Source organism: Clupea harengus, chromosome 22 (genome assembly GCF_900700415.2).
Source record: "Clupea harengus chromosome 22, Ch_v2.0.2, whole genome shotgun sequence".
NCBI lineage: Eukaryota > Metazoa > Chordata > Actinopteri > Clupeiformes > Clupeidae > Clupea > Clupea harengus.
The window spans coordinates 18,295,198-18,313,518 of record NC_045173.1 but is presented as its reverse complement, the minus strand read 5'-3'; the positions used below and the strand labels follow the sequence as shown (position 1 = coordinate 18,313,518).

At 42.0% G+C, this 18,321-nt stretch overlaps 2 protein-coding genes across 26 annotated transcripts in view; both read right to left on the bottom strand.

Annotated features, from left to right (window-relative positions):
* Nucleotides 1-1,557: 1,557 nt before the first annotated feature.
* On the bottom strand, nucleotides 1,558-3,923 carry LOC105907074 (ras-related protein Rap-2b-like). Its single transcript, XM_012835350.3, has one exon. It carries the CDS (start codon nucleotides 3,445-3,447, stop codon nucleotides 2,899-2,901), a length of 549 nt encoding a protein of 182 aa, XP_012690804.1. The 5' UTR covers nucleotides 3,448-3,923; the 3' UTR covers nucleotides 1,558-2,898.
* A 1,301-nt stretch (nucleotides 3,924-5,224) lies between these two features.
* The window catches only part of LOC105907036 (muscleblind-like protein 1), a 49,803-nt gene continuing 36,706 nt past the window's right edge, over nucleotides 5,225-18,321 (bottom strand). For 9 of the 25 annotated variants that reach the window (XM_031559746.2, XM_012835281.3, XM_012835279.3 and 6 more), the window contains 11 exons: nucleotides 17,523-17,693; nucleotides 16,946-16,996; nucleotides 15,574-15,789; nucleotides 14,875-15,108; nucleotides 13,619-13,672; nucleotides 12,510-12,654; nucleotides 11,259-11,294; nucleotides 10,561-10,652; nucleotides 10,132-10,176; nucleotides 9,299-9,370; nucleotides 5,225-8,990 (listed from right to left, as the gene is read on the bottom strand). In XM_031559746.2, the coding sequence (XP_031415606.1) occupies nucleotides 9,314-9,370; nucleotides 10,132-10,176; nucleotides 10,561-10,652; nucleotides 11,259-11,294; nucleotides 12,510-12,654; nucleotides 13,619-13,672; nucleotides 14,875-15,108; nucleotides 15,574-15,789; nucleotides 16,946-16,996; nucleotides 17,523-17,693 (1,101 nt within the window). In that variant the 3' untranslated portion in view covers nucleotides 5,225-8,990; nucleotides 9,299-9,313. The remainder of the gene's footprint in view (nucleotides 8,991-9,298; nucleotides 9,371-10,131; nucleotides 10,177-10,560; nucleotides 10,653-11,258; nucleotides 11,295-12,509; nucleotides 12,655-13,618; nucleotides 13,673-14,874; nucleotides 15,109-15,573; nucleotides 15,790-16,945; nucleotides 16,997-17,522; nucleotides 17,694-18,321) is intronic. The other 16 variants (XM_031559749.2, XM_031559747.2, XM_031559748.2 and 13 more) reach the window with 16 other exon arrangements.

The following is an 18,321-nucleotide window of genomic DNA, read 5'->3' as shown; positions in this document are numbered from 1 at the left end:
TCAGAAACGTCCTGTTGTACCCTAAATTCTCTAACTTGTTTGGGAGCCTCTTCTTGTTCAGGGTCTGAACAATCTCGTATCCAGTCGCCATATTTTACAAAACTAAACTTGGTAAGAATGAGTAGCTAAAAACTAAAAGGTTAGAATGATTAGCCCAAAACCGTAGAGGAGGGGGGAGGAGGGCGGGGGGAGGGGTTAGCTGGCTCATTAGCATAAGCGCTCAAAACAGCTCGCTGACAGAATGGCTGTGTTTGGCAGGGTAAAAAGGATGCCATTAATAATGATCCTTGTGGTATTTTGACCAAAATATGTTACAGACATTTCATTAAGACCCCAAGGAACCATATCAACTTGTGGTAAAATGGGCATACGATGGGTCCTTTAACATTATAACTCAAGTTCAGACTCATAAAAATTTCACAACTACCTGACCCTTGGTTATCAAACAGGTATGGTATACAGGTTTGGAAGCATGTGGAATCGTTAAATAATCACACCCTACAGAGTGCCATTACGATCTATAATACATGCTGTTCAAGTCAGCACCTCAGGAACATTGAGGGTTAACGATGAGGGCTGCCAATCCTTTCAGCCTGAGAAATCAACAAAAATAAAAGTCTCCTATTCCAACACACACACAAACACACAAACACACAGGCAACCTCTTTCAACCCTTACCCCGGTCCACCCCCCTCCCCCTGCAATCAGGCTGTGTCCAAACGGAGAAGGCTTCCAGCCGGCCAATGAGTGTGTGTATGAGTGTGTGTCTTCAGTCTGTACTGCCGGTTGGAGCTGGGGTGCAGGAACTGAATGCCGCCTCTGTGTGTCTCTGCTCAGAAAACATGTGGAGGGGAGAGGGAGGTCACACCCCCGCCTCGCCCTGCCTCCCCCTTCCCCATCCCCATCCTCCAAAGAGAGAGCCTGGCCTCCTGCTGTTGCTGCTCCCGCTACCAGGCCTCCGGCTCTGTGCTAGCCTGCTAGCATTACACTGCAACTCCCCTCAGAAAGCGAGGAACAGGCAAAAACGAATAAGTATGCCTCACCACTCACTGCTCCCCCCAGCCACACCCCATGTAATAACTAAGCACACTCCCCAGGAAACTCCTTGACATGCACATATGAAAAACATTGTACATCAGACTTGGAATTTCATGGAGTGTAAGGGAACAAGGCATTAATGAAACTCACAGTAAATCAAAACCAAGAGGACTCACTCCCAAAAGGGAGCTGTGATGTGATGTCATTTATGTGTTGCACAATCTTACGGGCTCCTAATGCAAGTCTGTATGAACAAAACACGTCGGAGCAGCCAACTAAAGAAATTCTCTGTTTGCTAACTCTCTCTCTCAACTGTACACAAGGCTGGAAACTGCTGCAGGACAAACGTCCATGATTTCGTCCAAAGGGCCCCTTTAGAAGTGGATGTTGACCTTTACCACTGTTTTGCATATTGGAGTGTCAAAGAGGGCTTTTCAACTGAAATAATTTGACTTTGCAGTGCACAGAGAGAAGGAGAGGGCGAGATGGAGAAATAAACTGTTATGTCGACAGCCTGAATCACATTATTTCAGAATACTTTTATTGGTCATAGAGCCATGAAACTGTGACAGAGCCATGGGTTATGAGTCACATCGTCAGATTTAGAAACAGCAGAAAAAAGGGCAAAAAAAAAAAACGCCTACTGAAAAATACTGCCTGAGTAGAAAATATGCTTTGGATCATAACATGTAGCCTAGAATTCCTGGACAGCAATGGTGTGCTAAACACCATTTAGCATTTTTAGATGCTACCTGCAAATGACACCAACACGTGACGTCTTCTCTTAGACACTCTGGCTTAACCCATGACTTAAGATTCTACACACTGTTTTTTTCTCATATTAAAAAAGCTATTTGCATTAAAAGTCACTCAAAGAGCTGGACTAGGGTAAAATATTACAAATGAATTTCAATTTTACATCATGACACATTTAAAAACACATTTTTTTTCCTTTTTTTTTTTTTACAAAGAGTGTCAACTGAGAAAAGACAAGTGGTTTGGTTTATGGTCAGAAAGGTGTAGTACCACTGAGTTTCATTTCAAAACGATTTCACACTTTGGATAAACACACACATCCAAGTCCCTTAGAAAAAGCCTTGGCCTGCGGTCTAGCCAAAGAGTCTGTAAGGGGGTCATAACAATCAAAAGGTACTGAAGATATTAAAATTGGCATTCAAAGAGCAGATTTTAAGGCACTTGACTCTCAGCCCAGCTCACTAAAGTGGCACAAAGCAAAACTGTCTGTTGGTTACAATGTCTGAATGCAAATGTTAGGTATGGGCTAACACATTTGGCTCTTGCACTCCTTTCCACAACAATGAGATGCCAGAGACTGTTTTGTGATGGCTCTCTTGATGAGGCAGCAAAGTTTGACTTCAAGTCGCCTCAGTGTGAGTGTTCAATTAATTCCTCTCGCAATCAACAACAGGAGGTCAAATCAGCCGGTCTTCACATCCCCTCAGACACACTGAAAGCTCTCAAATGTTCTGGCTAATCTTCAAATACACATCTTTGACATCAGTGCCAGGAAAGGGCACGCCCCACCATGTAAGAACAGATTCTTAAAAAATTTGATTACTCTTTCATTACAAAGGAGTTGATAATAGTATAGTAGGACAATATTGAGAGTATCCGTACAGGCAGCCAGGAAGCATGATATAAAAATGGAAGTCTTTCCATTGTATTCGAATAACATTCAAGTACTTTTTTTCATGTAAACAAGTAATGCTGTGTGACTACGAACTGTGCAATACTGTAACACTTTCAGACGCGCCCGACACCATGTATCGCTTGTTCCCTCCCAACTAAAAGTTTTCTTAAGGGAGCTGTGTTGTAGTTATGCATTCACTGTCAGAATCTTCACAACACGACGCAAGAACAACACTGAGCGTCTCGGTGAGGTGTGGAGGTGTAGTTCATTTGCCTGACAATTTCGGCAAACAATTCGTCGACCAACGACTTATTTTTTGCTGAGGTTTCTATAAACGGGCAATTCCAGTCGGCAGCCAGCGCCTTGCCTTCGCCGGAAGAGACTTCTCTCTCGCTTTCTAAGTCTATTTTATTCCCGACCAAGATCATGGGCACTCTCTCGTACCGTTTCACACGGACAATCTGGTCCCTCATTGGTTTTATATCTTGGAAACTCTGTTGGTTCACCAAGCTATACACCAGAATGAATCCTTGGCCGTTTTTAATGTAGAGATCTCTCATGGAAGCGAACTGTTCTGTGCCCGCCGTGTCCAGTATCTCCAGTACCGAAGGGGAAGAGTCCACTTCTATCTCCTTCCTGTAAAAATCCTCGATTGTTGGATCGTACTTCTCAATGAAGGAACCCGTGACAAATTGAACCGTAAGCGCTGACTTCCCCACTCCTCCGGAGCCGAGTACGACCACTTTGTATTCTCTCATGTTTCCTCAAACACTGCCTTGTAGTCGACAGTTGTCTCCACTCTTGGTGTTCGCTCTCGAACCGCGGGCACCCGAGTCTCTTGACAATAAGTCTATGGCTTCTGGGGAGTCAGGCTCCTTTGATCTTCAGTTTGATAAAATGGAAAAAGATAATCCAACACATGCGTTTTTCTATTGTCATGTTGCACGTTGTCTTCTCCTTTTCTGTGTCTTGATACTGGGGAGCGTGATCAATGCGTTGTTCGCTGGCACTTCCTGCCCGCAGATTTGCAGAGCCTGGTAGCCTAACGTCACGAGTAAAGGGTTAGTTCCGTTTTCTTAAAGGCGCACCACCCAGCTCAGTTTGTGCTGAGAAGAGTTTAGGCGTCCGTCCATAATAGAAGTGTACAGTGCTGTGTTGTCATCGGGTTATAAGGGGATTGCGTAAATAATGTTAACCATTGATTGTCTAGGTAGTAAAGTGAAGACGTATGTAGAGATCAAATTTGAGACATGGGCTAATACATGACATTCGAATCAAGTGGATAGTATTATAGACTATACTCCAGACACAATATTTGTATAATTCAGTCGGTGGTCTCTTGTGTATTTAATGCAATCATGCATTATAGGACCAATGGTCTGCTGTGTTAATGCTAGGCCTGCGTGATAATGTTACTTGGCTCGTCTTTGTAAGTAGGCTTTATCATAGCCTATCTGAACTGAACAGATGTTGCCATCTTCTCATGTTTTCAAACAGGACGCGGTGTTGCAGTGAAATTAAAGTGTACACTATCTTACCCTGCAGGCAAATACAAAGCTCCAATGTCTCAGCATGCCATGTGACCGTCACCCATGTAAGTGCAAGAGTAAAAGGACCTTTATTACGCAGTCATGTTGATACAGTTTACTTTCAGAGAAAATGCTTCACGACATTCCTCATCGTCGACACTCCTTGTTCAGACTCTAAACATCACATTTCAAATGTTACATCAGTCTACAAGGAAGATTGTATTATTAGAACAATTTATTGTTGTTATAGGTTTGTCCATAGGAGATAAATGAAGTAGGGACAAATGAAGTAGGGATACTGCTTTTGACCGCTTTCTTTTTACTTTTGATGATAATTAGAAAGGTTCATATTTAAATACAGTCTGCTTGGGTAAGGACACTTCATATGTGTGTGATTTTAACACTATAAATGTTATGTGAGATTGTGGAGTTTACTTGAAGGGTTCCATACGTGATCGCAGCTGTCCACTAGGTGGCGGTCTACCTCCTGAATGAGAAATTCAGTTACACTCAACCAACTCATCAGTGGGGAGAAAGCCTTCAGGGGCAAAGCTGATATATATATATAGTGGAGCATGGAGGTTATTTGTTGATGTTTACAGCCCGCTTCAATGTTGGGATTTAAAAGTGCAATGTGTCAATTACGCTTGAGCCTAGACTTACAACAATAATGAAGTTCTGAAAGAATTTTAAAAACAATCTTTCTTAAAAAGGTCTCAGGGTTATTATTGCATTTTTGTAAATTTTTCCTAACAACTCCTAAACAAAAAAATGCCGCCTTTTAACTACTGCCTTTTCACTGTGTATTATTAACGTGGATTTAAAACATTTTTATTTTTGACACTAAAAACTATATTATATTGTTGATGTTGATATAAGATTAAAACTACACAAGTGTGGATACACATGAAATCTGATCATGACAAGAAGAAATGTGCAAAGAACATAAAACATTTACACATCTAATCAGTGCAATTATCAAAGAAGACAACAGTCAACAAAAAGATGATTCTTCTCTGCGCAATTACACTTTTGTTTTATTTTTATTTTTTGAGTCATAACAGCAATTCAATTATGCCAATAATAAATGTGCATTAAAAACATGTTTTTTTTTGTTTTTTTTAGAACGTAGTACAATACTTATGTTACAGCAAGTACAAGCAAAATCGTAAAGTCTTGTCTAACACAGAGAGCAATAAGCAGCCAGGCACTAGTGTGTGTCCAACAGAGAAACCGGGAGTCCCAAGTAGCAAAAACTGGGAGTCCCGGGTAGCAGTGGCGTCGAGAGTGGATGTAGCCCAGCACCTCTCGAGGTCAGCTGCTCAGTGGGTGGTTAACTTGCAGGAGGATAACTGATTGACAGCTCCACGGCCAGCCCTGTCAGAGCGGGAGTGGGGGAGTGATGCTTTGGTATATTAGCTTGTGCAGAAAAAAAAAAACACCTAAGTGAGTAAAAACATTGATCTTTACCTATGTATACGTGAAGACAGTTACATTCATTTTAAGAGGAAAAAATGGGTATGTTTATGTCGGTGGTGAACTTCACCTGTTGGACACACAGTTGCCTGGTAACAGAAGCTATGAGGTGGATCTGTGGTCTTAGTTGAGCAGCGCTTGTAATGCACTGTTGGCAAGCATGTTCTGGGGGCAGTTTTGCATCTCATTATTGTGATTTTCTTTACTTAGATCATGTATGAGTATAAATTACCATTTTTTAGATGTTCTATCCTGATTCTTACCATTGTATCTTCAACTATAATTAAAAAAATGTTTGATGATAAATACTTGTTACTGTGTCCTTAACCTACTGTATTTATTTTTGTGTATTTTTTTTGTTTGTTTGTTTTAATTTTTTTTGGCATGCAGTCATGTCCAACTACACTAAAATATCCTAGTTTTTAAATGTCTGTTATTGTTAACACAGGCTGGAGGGGCTGTATCTTTTGTATGAGAAGAGTCCAAAGAGACACCCCATAGACTACAGCTGTAAGGGAGAATGTTTTCTTCCAACCCAGGTGATATCCTGGCAAACCACAAGCTAAGCATAAAAATGACAAAAAATGCTAGCTCTTTTTTTGTTTTATGTTTTTTTGTTTTTTCACATGATGGGCAGAAGAAACGGAGCCACATTAGCAAGCAAATTTGTTAGCTGGTCATTTATTCTAATTCCTTAAATTAACCTAACAAAATTTCTTATAATTATAGACTTTTTTATTCAAAATAAGATTTCAATATTATACACGTTTCTTTTTTCTTTTACTGACTATATACAGAAGTGCAAAAAGTCAACCTTCGTCCCTTAGGTTATGGCTCGCCCATACGCAGCATAAACGGGGCTTTGAGGCCCAGCTCAATGACATCACTTCCTCTCGTCATAATGACATTGAGGAGCCCAAAGGCCAGGATTTCCTGCTGCTTTTTTTTGGCCTGACATTCTTGGATGTTTAGCTAGTTTCTTAAGAAATACTAAAACAATATTTTAATCTCTGAAATGGATACAGTAGAAAATATTTTTTCTTTTACTCTAGCATGTACACGATTCTACACTTAAACATAAAACAACAAAAAATCATTTTAAAACATGATCTGAACTTGTTAGACATACAAAATTAATTTGTTAAAATATTGTCAGCCAGAATATGTTGCCACAGCAACAGGTCAATCAATTGTTTTCCTTGTTTTAAGATGTCAATATAAAAAATTCTTTGTTCAACAAATTGAAACAGACAAGGAGAAATGTCCAATATTCAAACATAACAACAAATAATCCCGCAAATGAAAAACAAAAAACAAACATTAAGCTATAGATGACAATATATGTTCTAACTGACAAAACATACTTATTGAACATGATTATGGCATGAGACATTTATGAATGGTTTATACACCTAAACCTTACAACAGATGACAATGTTATCAAGTACAATAATAAGGCTGAAATTACTGCGTTAAATGTGTTAAAATAATTAAGTAAAACTATTTGAACTAGGATGTTCAAATAAATTCATCAGAGTGTGTTAAGTGTAATTAAAAACAAAACAAAGGGATAAATGCATATGCATTAGATCTACAGAATATCATTGGCGTCCATTACCTGTACAATGATTGAGAGAGTATTTTGTGTGGGCTAGTGCCCAGGCTGTAAGCTAAGGCTTTGAGAGAGGTACAATACAATCTGTAAAGCAACGGAACACAATCTCGAACATACTCTAGAATGGGAAGTACAGGAAGATTCTGGAGCAAAGTTTCCACTCTGTATCTAATTTGTTAGAACTGTCACTTGCTTTAGTTCAGGGGGCATATATGCTGACCTCTCATTGCCAGAATAAGAAGGGAAACATTCTTTTTTTCTTCCTACCCCCCTAAAATGAAAAACTTTGGTATGAACATTAAGTGACATAGTACAGATGTGGAACTATGTTCAGACATGACGGCTACCTACAGGTTATATGGTGTAAATTGAAATGAAATTGTAAAAACGAAAACACAGGAAAACAATCAAAACAAATTATCATCAGAAAGAATCTCACACAGCTGTTCATATCTCACTCACTAAAGCCGTGCATTTTCCATCTGCAATTTTAGAGTCCCACGTTTTACATTGCGAGACTGAAATGCGACGGTGAAGCCAGTCTTCCCATATCCTAACTCCTATAAGACTGAACCAGCCTCTTAACACCTTTTAAAGTCAATGGACTTGTAACCTCGGCACATATTTTCAGGCCACTCTCAGGCTGCCAAAAATTCCATTCCAGTATAATTTAAAAAACCAATAACGATGACTACGACATTCAAACCAGATAAAGGGGCAAAACATGAATGAGAGGAGAAACAAAAAGTTCAAAAAGTTGTATACTGAGAAAAAGGCCACTGTGATTTCATGGGGGTGAAACACAGAATGCTAGAAGGCTATATGGCAAATGCACAGATAAACTTAATGACAAATAAAAAGGCGCAAAAAGTATATATAAAAAAACCCACACACGTTTGTGAAATTATGTATAAAAACAAGAGTCATTACAAAAAAATAAAACATAGATCTCGAGTAAACATAATAACACTGCTGAAATAACACCTTTAGTTTTGGATGTATGGTTGAAAGGCTAGAGGGTGATTCAGAACAAACCAAATGTGCTTTGAGAAGAACACAGGTGTGTCTGTGCGTTCTGAATAAAACATTCATCTGTCTTATCCAATTCTAACCTTCTGTTTAAGTAATCTAATTTCACTAGAATCCTCCATAGCAGAATACTTAATTCACTAAATCAGCTCATTAAACGAGTTTGTGCCTTTATACGATTTTTTTCTCTATAAGGTGCACCTTTGCCATTTTGTAAACCATACAATAAACCAATGAATATGAATTAAACTTAGTCTCTTGGTCTACTGACGTACCAATACTGTATAAATCCGAAGTGACATCACTATCGTATCTACTTTTAAAAACAGTGTGTGTGTGTGTGAGAGTGTGCAAGATGTTAACTTTTTTTTAGCACTATTCTGTTTTGGCATGTATGTTTGTGCCAGAAAAGGCCTCTTCAATCTCAAGCTCGAGGGTTGTTTTGAGTGTAAGTCTGTCGGTGATATTTGTGGTTTTGGGATAGATGTAGATGGCGTTGACCCTGACCATACCCATGTTTGCATGCATGACTGAAAGTGGGGTCCAGCTGAGAAATGAACTCTTCTGTGGTTCAGACAGACACCTTCGTGCTATAATGGCTGTGGATGCTGAACGTTTTCCTTGATGGTACACCAGCATACTTTCATTTGATCTGCAAAGCAAAGAAGCTAAAATGTATCAGAGCCAAAACACTAAAATTGTAATGATTCCTATTCTACGACATGTAGTACTATGTATATTATATATACATACTACATGTATGTTATACCACAATGTGTATTATGCTATTATACTATATGTGTATGTACAGTATTTCTATATTAGTATATTTATATCACTTTATGTGTATGTACAGTTACTATATGCATGGCTTGGGAGCGTTTATCATGATACATATTGCTGCTATATGAGCAGAGACAAGCTTGTCAGATTTAGGGATGAGAAAAAGGAGACACTCACTGTTCTGGACAGGAACTACATTTGAGTCAAGTACTTGTGACTAGCTAGATGGTCTGCAGATATTATGGGAATCTAGGGAGAGACACAGAATGACAATAACAAACAACATATTCAGTGATTGAGCGTTATGCTTGGGGTGAAGTCCCTGCTTTGGTTAAAACTGGTTAACCATTTTATAACATGTTTTCCCACAGCAGAGATTACATCTGAAACAAAAGCAAAAACAAAGAAAGAAATAAAACAAAACAAAACTAAACAAAAAAATTAAAGCAAAAGATTTTTAAAAAGCTGTTTTGGTTAAAACAGAAACGAGAGCAAATGAGAGATTACTGAGACCTGCAGTGTACTGTTAAAAGCTCTTCGGTTAAAACAGAAACGAGAGCAAATGAGAGACTACTGAGACCTGCGGTGTACTGTTAAAAGCTCCTTTAAGTGAGAGGCGTTAGAGAGGTAGTGAGGGTCTCCCCATGCATACTCCAATCTTCCAGCTTGTTGACCTGCACCTTTTATTTAGGCTGGTAAAAGGTGCTATCGCTGTCATGGTGAGCGTCAGAAGCCTCCACAGTATATTAAGCATATCAGCATTTGAGAGAGCCTGCGTGGTGTGTTTGTTCACCTGTCTAAGTCATTTGAATTGCATTTGAATTTCTGTCTGCTTTGGATGTTAAATATGGAGTCCTGTTTCAGTGCTAAGCGCTGGCAGCAAAATCTTCCAAACATTTCGACAAAAAATGTTTTGTTGGCGGGAATAAAATAAAAGCCGTGCAACAACAACAGACTGCAAAAAAATGATTTTTTTAAAAAGTAGAGCTATGAAACTACCTTATACATACCAATTGCATGTATTCGTTGGTAGTCAACTTTGATAAGGAACAGTCCTCAAAATGAAAAAGGACAAAGATCAAGATTAAAATGTTGTCAAACATTAAATGTGTCACAATAGGCTCTCTTCGAAACAAAAGGACCAACTCCTAAATTCAGAAAATGAAATACAATGTATTTAAAATAAAGAACGCTCCAACAGTTAGCACTATCATTATAAACAACAAGTAATAATTTAAAAAATCATATTTCTCTCATCATGTCATCAGTTCATCAAGTGTTAATTTGGAGTTCTTATGAGAGGACGACACCCTATTCAGCGTCAGTGTAGGCCAACAAGAAGGAGATCCCTAACCCAACCGGGCCTGTCCCAACCCAACCCAGAAGCATCCACTGATCCTATTGGTTTATTAAAAGAGATAAAGCCATAAAGGGCAAACCTGATTGGCTGTGGCAGTTGCGAAGGGACCACTTGTGGCAGATGTGGTTGCTGCAGACACATTGGCTGGTGAAGCACCGTGCATCATGGGAACTTTTTCAGAAGGAAAATCATATAAGCAAACACATACAGGAGGAGGGTGGCCACAGGCGCAAAACAGTGAAGGAGACAGAGGGAGGGTAGAAAAGGAGGTGGGGGGTTACACCAGCAACAAGCCATGAGTGGAAAGAAAGTTGAATATATTTTTAAGAAGGAAGGGAGAAGCCAGGGCATTGTGGAAAAATGACACACAAAAATGCATCTAAAATGAAATTACAGTAATTACAAACGGTGTAGTGGAGGTACTATATACAAAATACATACAGCACTATTACCTTCTATTCATTTCATACAGTCATGCCAGGATGTCATAATTCATATCTATCTTGCAATAAAATGTACTCACATAAGAAAGAGAAAGGCAGACAAAAACCTTATAACTTGTCACTTGACTCACAACCCACCAAAACCCACAAGTTATTGGCTTTTTAACTGCTGAGTCTGCTAAAGTGTGGTCACAGAGTCAGGTAAATTCCCCGAGGTTGAGTGGAGATGAAGGTTTTAGAGGTGCCTGATTGTGTGTTAGCAGTGGACTTTGATGGGGTGCGAGCGAAGGAAAGGGTAGTTAAAGAGTAATCAAGAAAGAATGCTGGAACCTACCAACACTTGCTGTGGGTGCCATGCAGAATATTGAGCCTGCCCATCATGCATTGCAACAGGAAGTGGATTGGAAAGGGAAAAAGAATCAAAACAGCCCATCACATGGTTCGTTAGAGTATATATATAAACAAATAAAACATGAAAAGGAAAGTCACTCCTATTAAAGGGGATAGCATGACACTGAGACAAACTGATTAGAAGGAATTAAGACTGTCAGCTTCAGGCAGTGAGGATTGACCCTTAGAATGCAGAGCTCTTTAGTAGATTTTAGGAAAAGATGTGGAAGAACAAACAGTATATACTTTTACAAAGCTAGTAACACCCAAAAGAATATGTGTTGTGTTTGTGTTCTAGGTGCCCTTCCTTCAATAACTTATTTTTCTTTAATGGATGACAGTAATCATTAATGCAGTGGTAATGCTATGCATAATAAAACCTTCCACCTAATCACTAGCTAACGCCTCAGATTCCATTTTTAGAGAGAATTAGTACAGAACATGCCAGGTTGTAGCACATTAAGGACAAAAACAGCCCACTATTCTGACTATTTGACTGTGCAGCCCCCAGCACTGTGACTGTGTGCAATGGTGGTGGTGGTGGTGTGATACATGAGCTTTCTCTCCATGCACATCTCCTTGCTGTTTGATCGCATAGTTTCCTCCTGCTGCTGCTCTCTCGCTCTCTCTCTCTCTCTCTCTGTCTCTCTGTCTCTCTCTCTCTCTCTCTCTCTCTCTCTCTCTCTCTCTCTCGCTGAGAGCGGAAGCAGAAGAAAGCCACTGGAGAACGGATTGAAACCCCCCCCATCCCCACCACTGATCACAAACCCTCAGGCCGCTCTCCATCCCGCCAAGGTTCACCAGTGACACAGGATGTGGAGCTCTCTATCTGCAAATGGGCCAGCTTAGAAACTGACTATATACGTAAAAGCCGACTGAACACTTCTGCACAATGCATATGTGCCTAGTGTTGGGCAGTTGGCCTACATGGTGAGACTGACTTTCCTCGTGTGCATATTCATCTGATGATTAGGGTGTTGTCTAGGTGTAAAATAATGGGATGTGGTGTGAGCATGGTTGCCTAAATCCTTTTCTCCTGTGTTGGGCTGGCGTCTCAGCCATACCCAGACAGTGTCCGACTCTGGTGGGGATCCTGCGCCAGATCGGTTCCAGAGTCGGATGCCACTGGACGTAGGAGCCTGGGGGTTAGTTGAGTAGAAGACGGGGAGGTCGGGAGCATCTGCGAGAGCCCTACCTGAAGGGATAAACTGCTGCTGAAACTGCATGTTGGCCAGGGCCTGTTGATACTGGAGCATGCCAGTATTAAACATAGTGGCACCGTTGGCTTTTTCAAGTGCCGGTCTCTTTGGTAAAGGAGGCATGACAGAATGTTGGATTCCCTGCCCAACCAGAACAGGTGTTGGGTGGGCACGTGAAATGAATAACAAAAAAGGAGGGGGAAAAGGAGGAGGGGAGGGGGGAGGGGGGACGGGGGAGAAAAGGAGAGAAGAAGAAAAAAGATAAGAATTATTGTCAAAGGAAAATCCATCACACAGAGTTGTCTGTCACAAACAGGCAAAAGCAAGCAGCAGCTACACAAAACTACTTCTCAAGCAAAGAGCAAATAGGCTACTGATACAGGGCTATAAACACATCTCTCATTTGACCACACTACAGGTAAGCTCAATGAGAGAATCCACAGGATATATTATCGTACAGTACAGCTGACATATAGCAACAGAATAAGCAAGCACTGCTTTACCTATAGATATATTACCAAAGCTGCCAGGTGTGACAGAGGGAAAGCAATTGACTTGAAGCTGCACTGCTAACTCCATGATTAAGAATAATGGGTTAATGTTATTCTTTAGCTAAGGTGGAATAACCATCACTGCTTCACACCCCACTCTACATTTGTCCCCTGCCCCACATTAAACATGCATACTACACATCAACAACATGCAAACTGTTGATTTAACCATTAAGACACTTAAAAAAACATATCTACACAAGAGCCATGCCACCATACATAGTTTTAAAGCAAGAGCTGGCCTAACCCTGACCTAATGCCGCTTGAGCCGGCTACGTGTGATGAAGGGACTGTGGCTGAGTTCATGAATGAATTCATTTGAACAGCTTTTAGCATTCGCGTTTGTCTAAAAACTGACACAAAAGTTCAGCCAATTCAACTCAGAAACGGGGGGCGCCACTGTCAGTTTATCACACCAAAAATGGTATTATAGCAGCAGGAAGAAAACATAGAGCAATACAAAAAAAAAAATTATGCTTGCAAATTATCTTTGGTTAAAAACTAATACTACAACAAAGTAACATGCCAAGCTAAAAGGTGAAAGGTCATAATACCAGGTCAAAGGTTGCCTCGAGGGGTCGCTTCAGTGATTTGACAGCCGACTGAGTCTTAATTAGCAGGCAGCGAGCACATGATGGCAATGGGCCAATGGGGTTCAAGCGCATTAACATAAACAGCAAGCAGAGGTGCATCATGGGGGCAGCAGTGCATTTTGGGTAGGTGAGAAAAAAAACAAATAAAAAAACAAATCATTGAAATGCAGTATACAAGGGGATAACAAGACTATGGCATGCACAGTGAAGACACTTGATTATCTACAGTTACCATGACAGTGAGTATTACTGGTCTGTTACTGAAATAGCACCATGAAACAAGTCACTGGTCTTTGTGGTAAATTCTTGGGGGATTTTTCACAATGAATCAAGTAAGGATGGCTGGAAGAGAATACTGTTATAATGTGCCTCTGTTTTCACTCATGTGCTCATCTTAGTCACCATCACATTACAATGACCCGCTTTGGCTGTCTGTCTAACTCCATGACCAAATTTAATTACAGTTTTTAGATACAGTATTGTTAAAAGTTACGAAAGAGAACTGATCGGTCATAGTGTGAAAAGTTCACTCCTGACAAAGCAACCATTACAAACAGTGTGGGTCGCCCCACCGCCAAGATGGCTGCCAACTCTAGAACGTATCCAGGGCCCCAGATCTGTACCGGATCTGTGCTGGAAACTGTGCTGGATTCTGTCCCAGAGTCAGCCGTCATCCTGGAGCTAAGACACATCAAGGAGGAAAAAATGGCCGTAACAAGGCGAAGGCAGGGAGACACCGTGAGGGAAATCTGCCCATGACACCTTTCAAAAGAGTCTGCTGGCTGCGCATAAGACACATCCATCATGGCTGTCTTACTGCGCCGACCCACAGTATCCTTTTGAGCAGAGCCACTGGGGAAAGCAGTGAGCGTACTGTATCTATGTGCCTTCACCAGTTAGTGTGGAGCAGAGTTTCTCAGACCTGCTCCTGGAGCCCCTCCATTGCCCTCCATATCTCCCATCTATCCCTGCTCTAAGCACATCTGATTAAGGTCAGTGTATTTATCGTAGTGTATTTGTCATGCTCTTGATCAGCTAAATCCGTTATGTTCAGCTAATCAAGAGTACCAATGACTATTTGATTTGGGGAATGTAGAACAGGGAAAGATGGAAAACATTCAGAGAACAGATGGTCACCCAGTAGCGTGACTAAGAACCACTGGTTAGGGTTAAGAGCTACTAAACCAGAGTGTGGTCTCCGGTTCCGTTGGACTCACCACAGCGGCCGAGGCCTGGCTGAGCTGGTGCTGGGCGGCCTTGATCTTGGCCTGCAGGTGGGCAGGTGGGTGGAAGTACTTGCACTTGTCGCGTGAGCAGCGGCCCTTGATGTAGTCCATGCAGACAGTGACGGTGTTGTCGTTGGTGTCGATCATGGTGCTGTCGGATGGGTGGGAGAAGCGGCAGTCGGTCTCGCCCCGTGAGCAGTTGCCCCGCTGATACTCGCGGCAGACCTGGGTGTGCAACACACACACACACACACACACACACACACAAAACACACTGTGAGAAGGTGAAATCCCTCCCCCTTCTCACCATGGCCCAAAATGGGAGAAAGACTGGACTCCCCCACCAGAATGGTTGGGTCCGGGTTCCCACACACAATGAACACACCAAAAAAGTGTAAAGTGTTTGAGAAAAGCTATTTAGGCTGTGTTGAAATCAATTGCACAGCAGAGGGCAGTCTTGAGACAGCCATTCTTCAGCTACTAAATGCTGGACAAAATGGCAGATCCAAAAAAATGAGTCACCTCAGGTTTATGTCACCTCAATGAATACTTCTGGTATTGAAACAGAGATCGAAAGAGAGAAAGAGGCAAAGACAACACAAGAGTGGGAGAGAGAGGATAAGAGAGAGAGAAACCAACTGTACAGAAGGTGTTTGTTGTCATGGAGCCCTAGAAGAAGTGATGTCATACCTCCAGCCGGTCTGTCCTCATGAGCTTCTGGGTGGCGGAGGGCCCCTGAGGAATGCTGGGGCTGCTGGCGACCAGCATGTGCCCGCCGGACATGATGTCAGTGGGCATCAGTCCTGGGGACACGGGCCCCAGGTACGGGTTAAAGGCGGCGGCTGCAGCAGCAGCGGCTGCATTGGCATTGGAGGCGGCAAGGCTTGGGGCGACGGAAAACATGGGCTACAGGAGGGGGGTAAGAGAGAGAGAGATGGGTCAGATTAGATCACCCAGAGTCATTCTGTACACAGAAAGATTGCATAAGAAAGAACAAATATGTGGTTTAGGGTATGTTATAAACACACAAGCTAAAAAGAACACAGTGCATGTAACAGTGCAAAACAAATCTGCTTTTAAGCACTGCATGACAGTATGATATATGGACATGTGGTTTTCGCTATGTTAAAAACATACAAACAAACAAAAACAAACAGACTGCATCACGGCAAAGGCAGTGACTTAAATTTCAGCCAGTTCAAATCAAGGCAGTGAGCAGGTAGCATGTATACGCTGCATGAGAGGGGCCTCTGGTTGGACGTATGTCAGCATAGAGAGGACCTGAGCACAGTCACGAGCCATGGGGACCTGTTTGTGCTGCAAGGTCAGGGAGGCTGGAGATTTTCTGTCTCATCTGTTCTTCAACATCACCGGATCAAATTCCCTGTGAGTCAACACGCAAGGCTACCCTGAATAGCTCTAATCAGAGAGCAAAACCTGGCCTGACAATGTCAAAGTAGAAGTGTTAAGGTGAGGGGGGGGGGGGGTTAACCAAAGGTGGCCCCTCAAAGCTGTTGACTCTTCTTCACTGCCTACACTTGGGGCCAGTGTAGTTCTGTCTTACAATTTCCTGAAACATGCTATCCTAATTCTAGAACAGTATATCCTCTCTTCTAACCTCCAATGGCTTACAAAAGCAGAAACGTCTGGACATCATTGCTGAACAGTGCTCAATATGGGATGAAGTAGATGAAGCGAAAACAGAGTACGAAAGTATTCGGTGCTATTTCTAGAACATTCTATTCTATTCTATTGGCACGGCCTCCTCTTCTCCCTGTGTGAGAGCCTTAACATTCACTATGGGCAGAAGCTGGCCGCCAGACATCATGGCACTAGAATATTCTATCATATTCTAAAATATTATATCTCATTCTGTATGGCTTAAAGAAAAAGAGTCATGTAAACGTCATTGATGAACAGCACTAACTATTAATCTGAAGTCAGCTGCCAGAAATCATGGCAATACAGTATTCGATCCTTCTCTGTCATATTTATATAATATTTTATTATATTCCATTAAAAGAAAAGAGTTGACTAAATTTCATTGCTGAACAGTGCTCACCATGTGCTGAAGTTGGCTGCCGGGCATCATGGCATTGGCCAGCTGCATCTGCTGGGCCAGTGTAGTTCTGTCTTAGAATTTCCTGAAACATGCTATCCTAATTCTAGAACAGTATATCCTCTCTTCTAACCTTTCATGGCTAACAAAAGCAGAAACGTCTGGACATCATTGCTGAACAGTGCTCAATATGGGATGAAGTAGACTCCGCGAAAACAGAGTACGAAAGTATTCGGTGCTATTTCTAGAACATTCTATTCTATTCTATTGGCACTGCCTAGTCTTCTCCCTATGTGAGAGCCTTAACATTCACTATGGGCTGAAGCTGGCTGCCAGACATCATGGCACTAGAATATTCTATCCTATTCTAGAATATTATATCTCATTCTCTATGGCTTAAAGACAAAGTGTAGTCATGTAAAAGTCATTGATGAACAGCACTAACTATTAATCTGAAGTCAGCTGCCAGAAATCATGGCAATACAGTATTCGATCCTTCTCTGTCATATTTATATAATATTTTATTATATTCTATTAAAAGAAATGAGTTGACTAAATTTCATTGCTGAACTGTGCTCACCATGGGTTGAAGTTGGCTGCCGGGCATCATGGCATTGGCCAGCTGCATCTGCTGGGCCAGCATGGCCATGTTCTTCTGCTGGATCAGGTTATTCCTGCCGTTGATCTCCAGCTGCGTCTTCAGGTGGGGGGGAGGGTGCAGGTACTTACAATTCTCTCTGGAGCATCGGCCCTGCAGCAGGGGGAGAGAGAGGGAGGGAGATGGAGGGAGAGGTGGAGAGAGAAAGAGCAGGATGTAAGGAAGTTGGGGAGAGCAGAGAGACAAAGAGAGGGGGGGGGGGTGAAGGGAAGGAGAAAGAGGGAGACAAAGATGGACACAAAGATGGAGGGAGAAGTGGAGTGGAGAGGAGTCAGGTAGGGGATTAGCAGAGAGAAAGATGGAGATGGAGAGAGGGAAAGAGGAGTGGGGAGGGAGAGAGAAAGAAACAAGGTCAGATTTCACAGACACAGCAGTATGTAGGGCTCACTGACTGAGGCTTGATGCCGCTTACGGTGGTCCCTGCCTCAGATATTCCTGGCTCCCCTGTTGCCGCCACAGTTGCCTTTTCAATTACCTCCGATCATTTAATCCGCTGCTACGTCACTCCTCACACCCCCACCAGTAGGGCAGCCCACTCAGGCCCAGGGGTAGTCCTGCTACTGGGTGTGCCCTTCTACTCCTGCAGCCTCATCTGGGCTGTTTCCTCTGCTCTCATTCGTTCCATCTGTCCCTTCCTCCTTTTCTCTTTATTGCTCTGTTTTCCCTCTCTCTTTTCCCTCTCCCCCTTCACCTCCACCTCCTCCTCCCTCTCCTTCTCACC

Coding starts and splice junctions, on each gene's coding strand:
- LOC105907074 (XM_012835350.3), bottom strand. CDS start 3,447: ATGAGAGAATACAAAGTGGTCGTACTCGGCTCCGGAGGAGTGGGGAAG.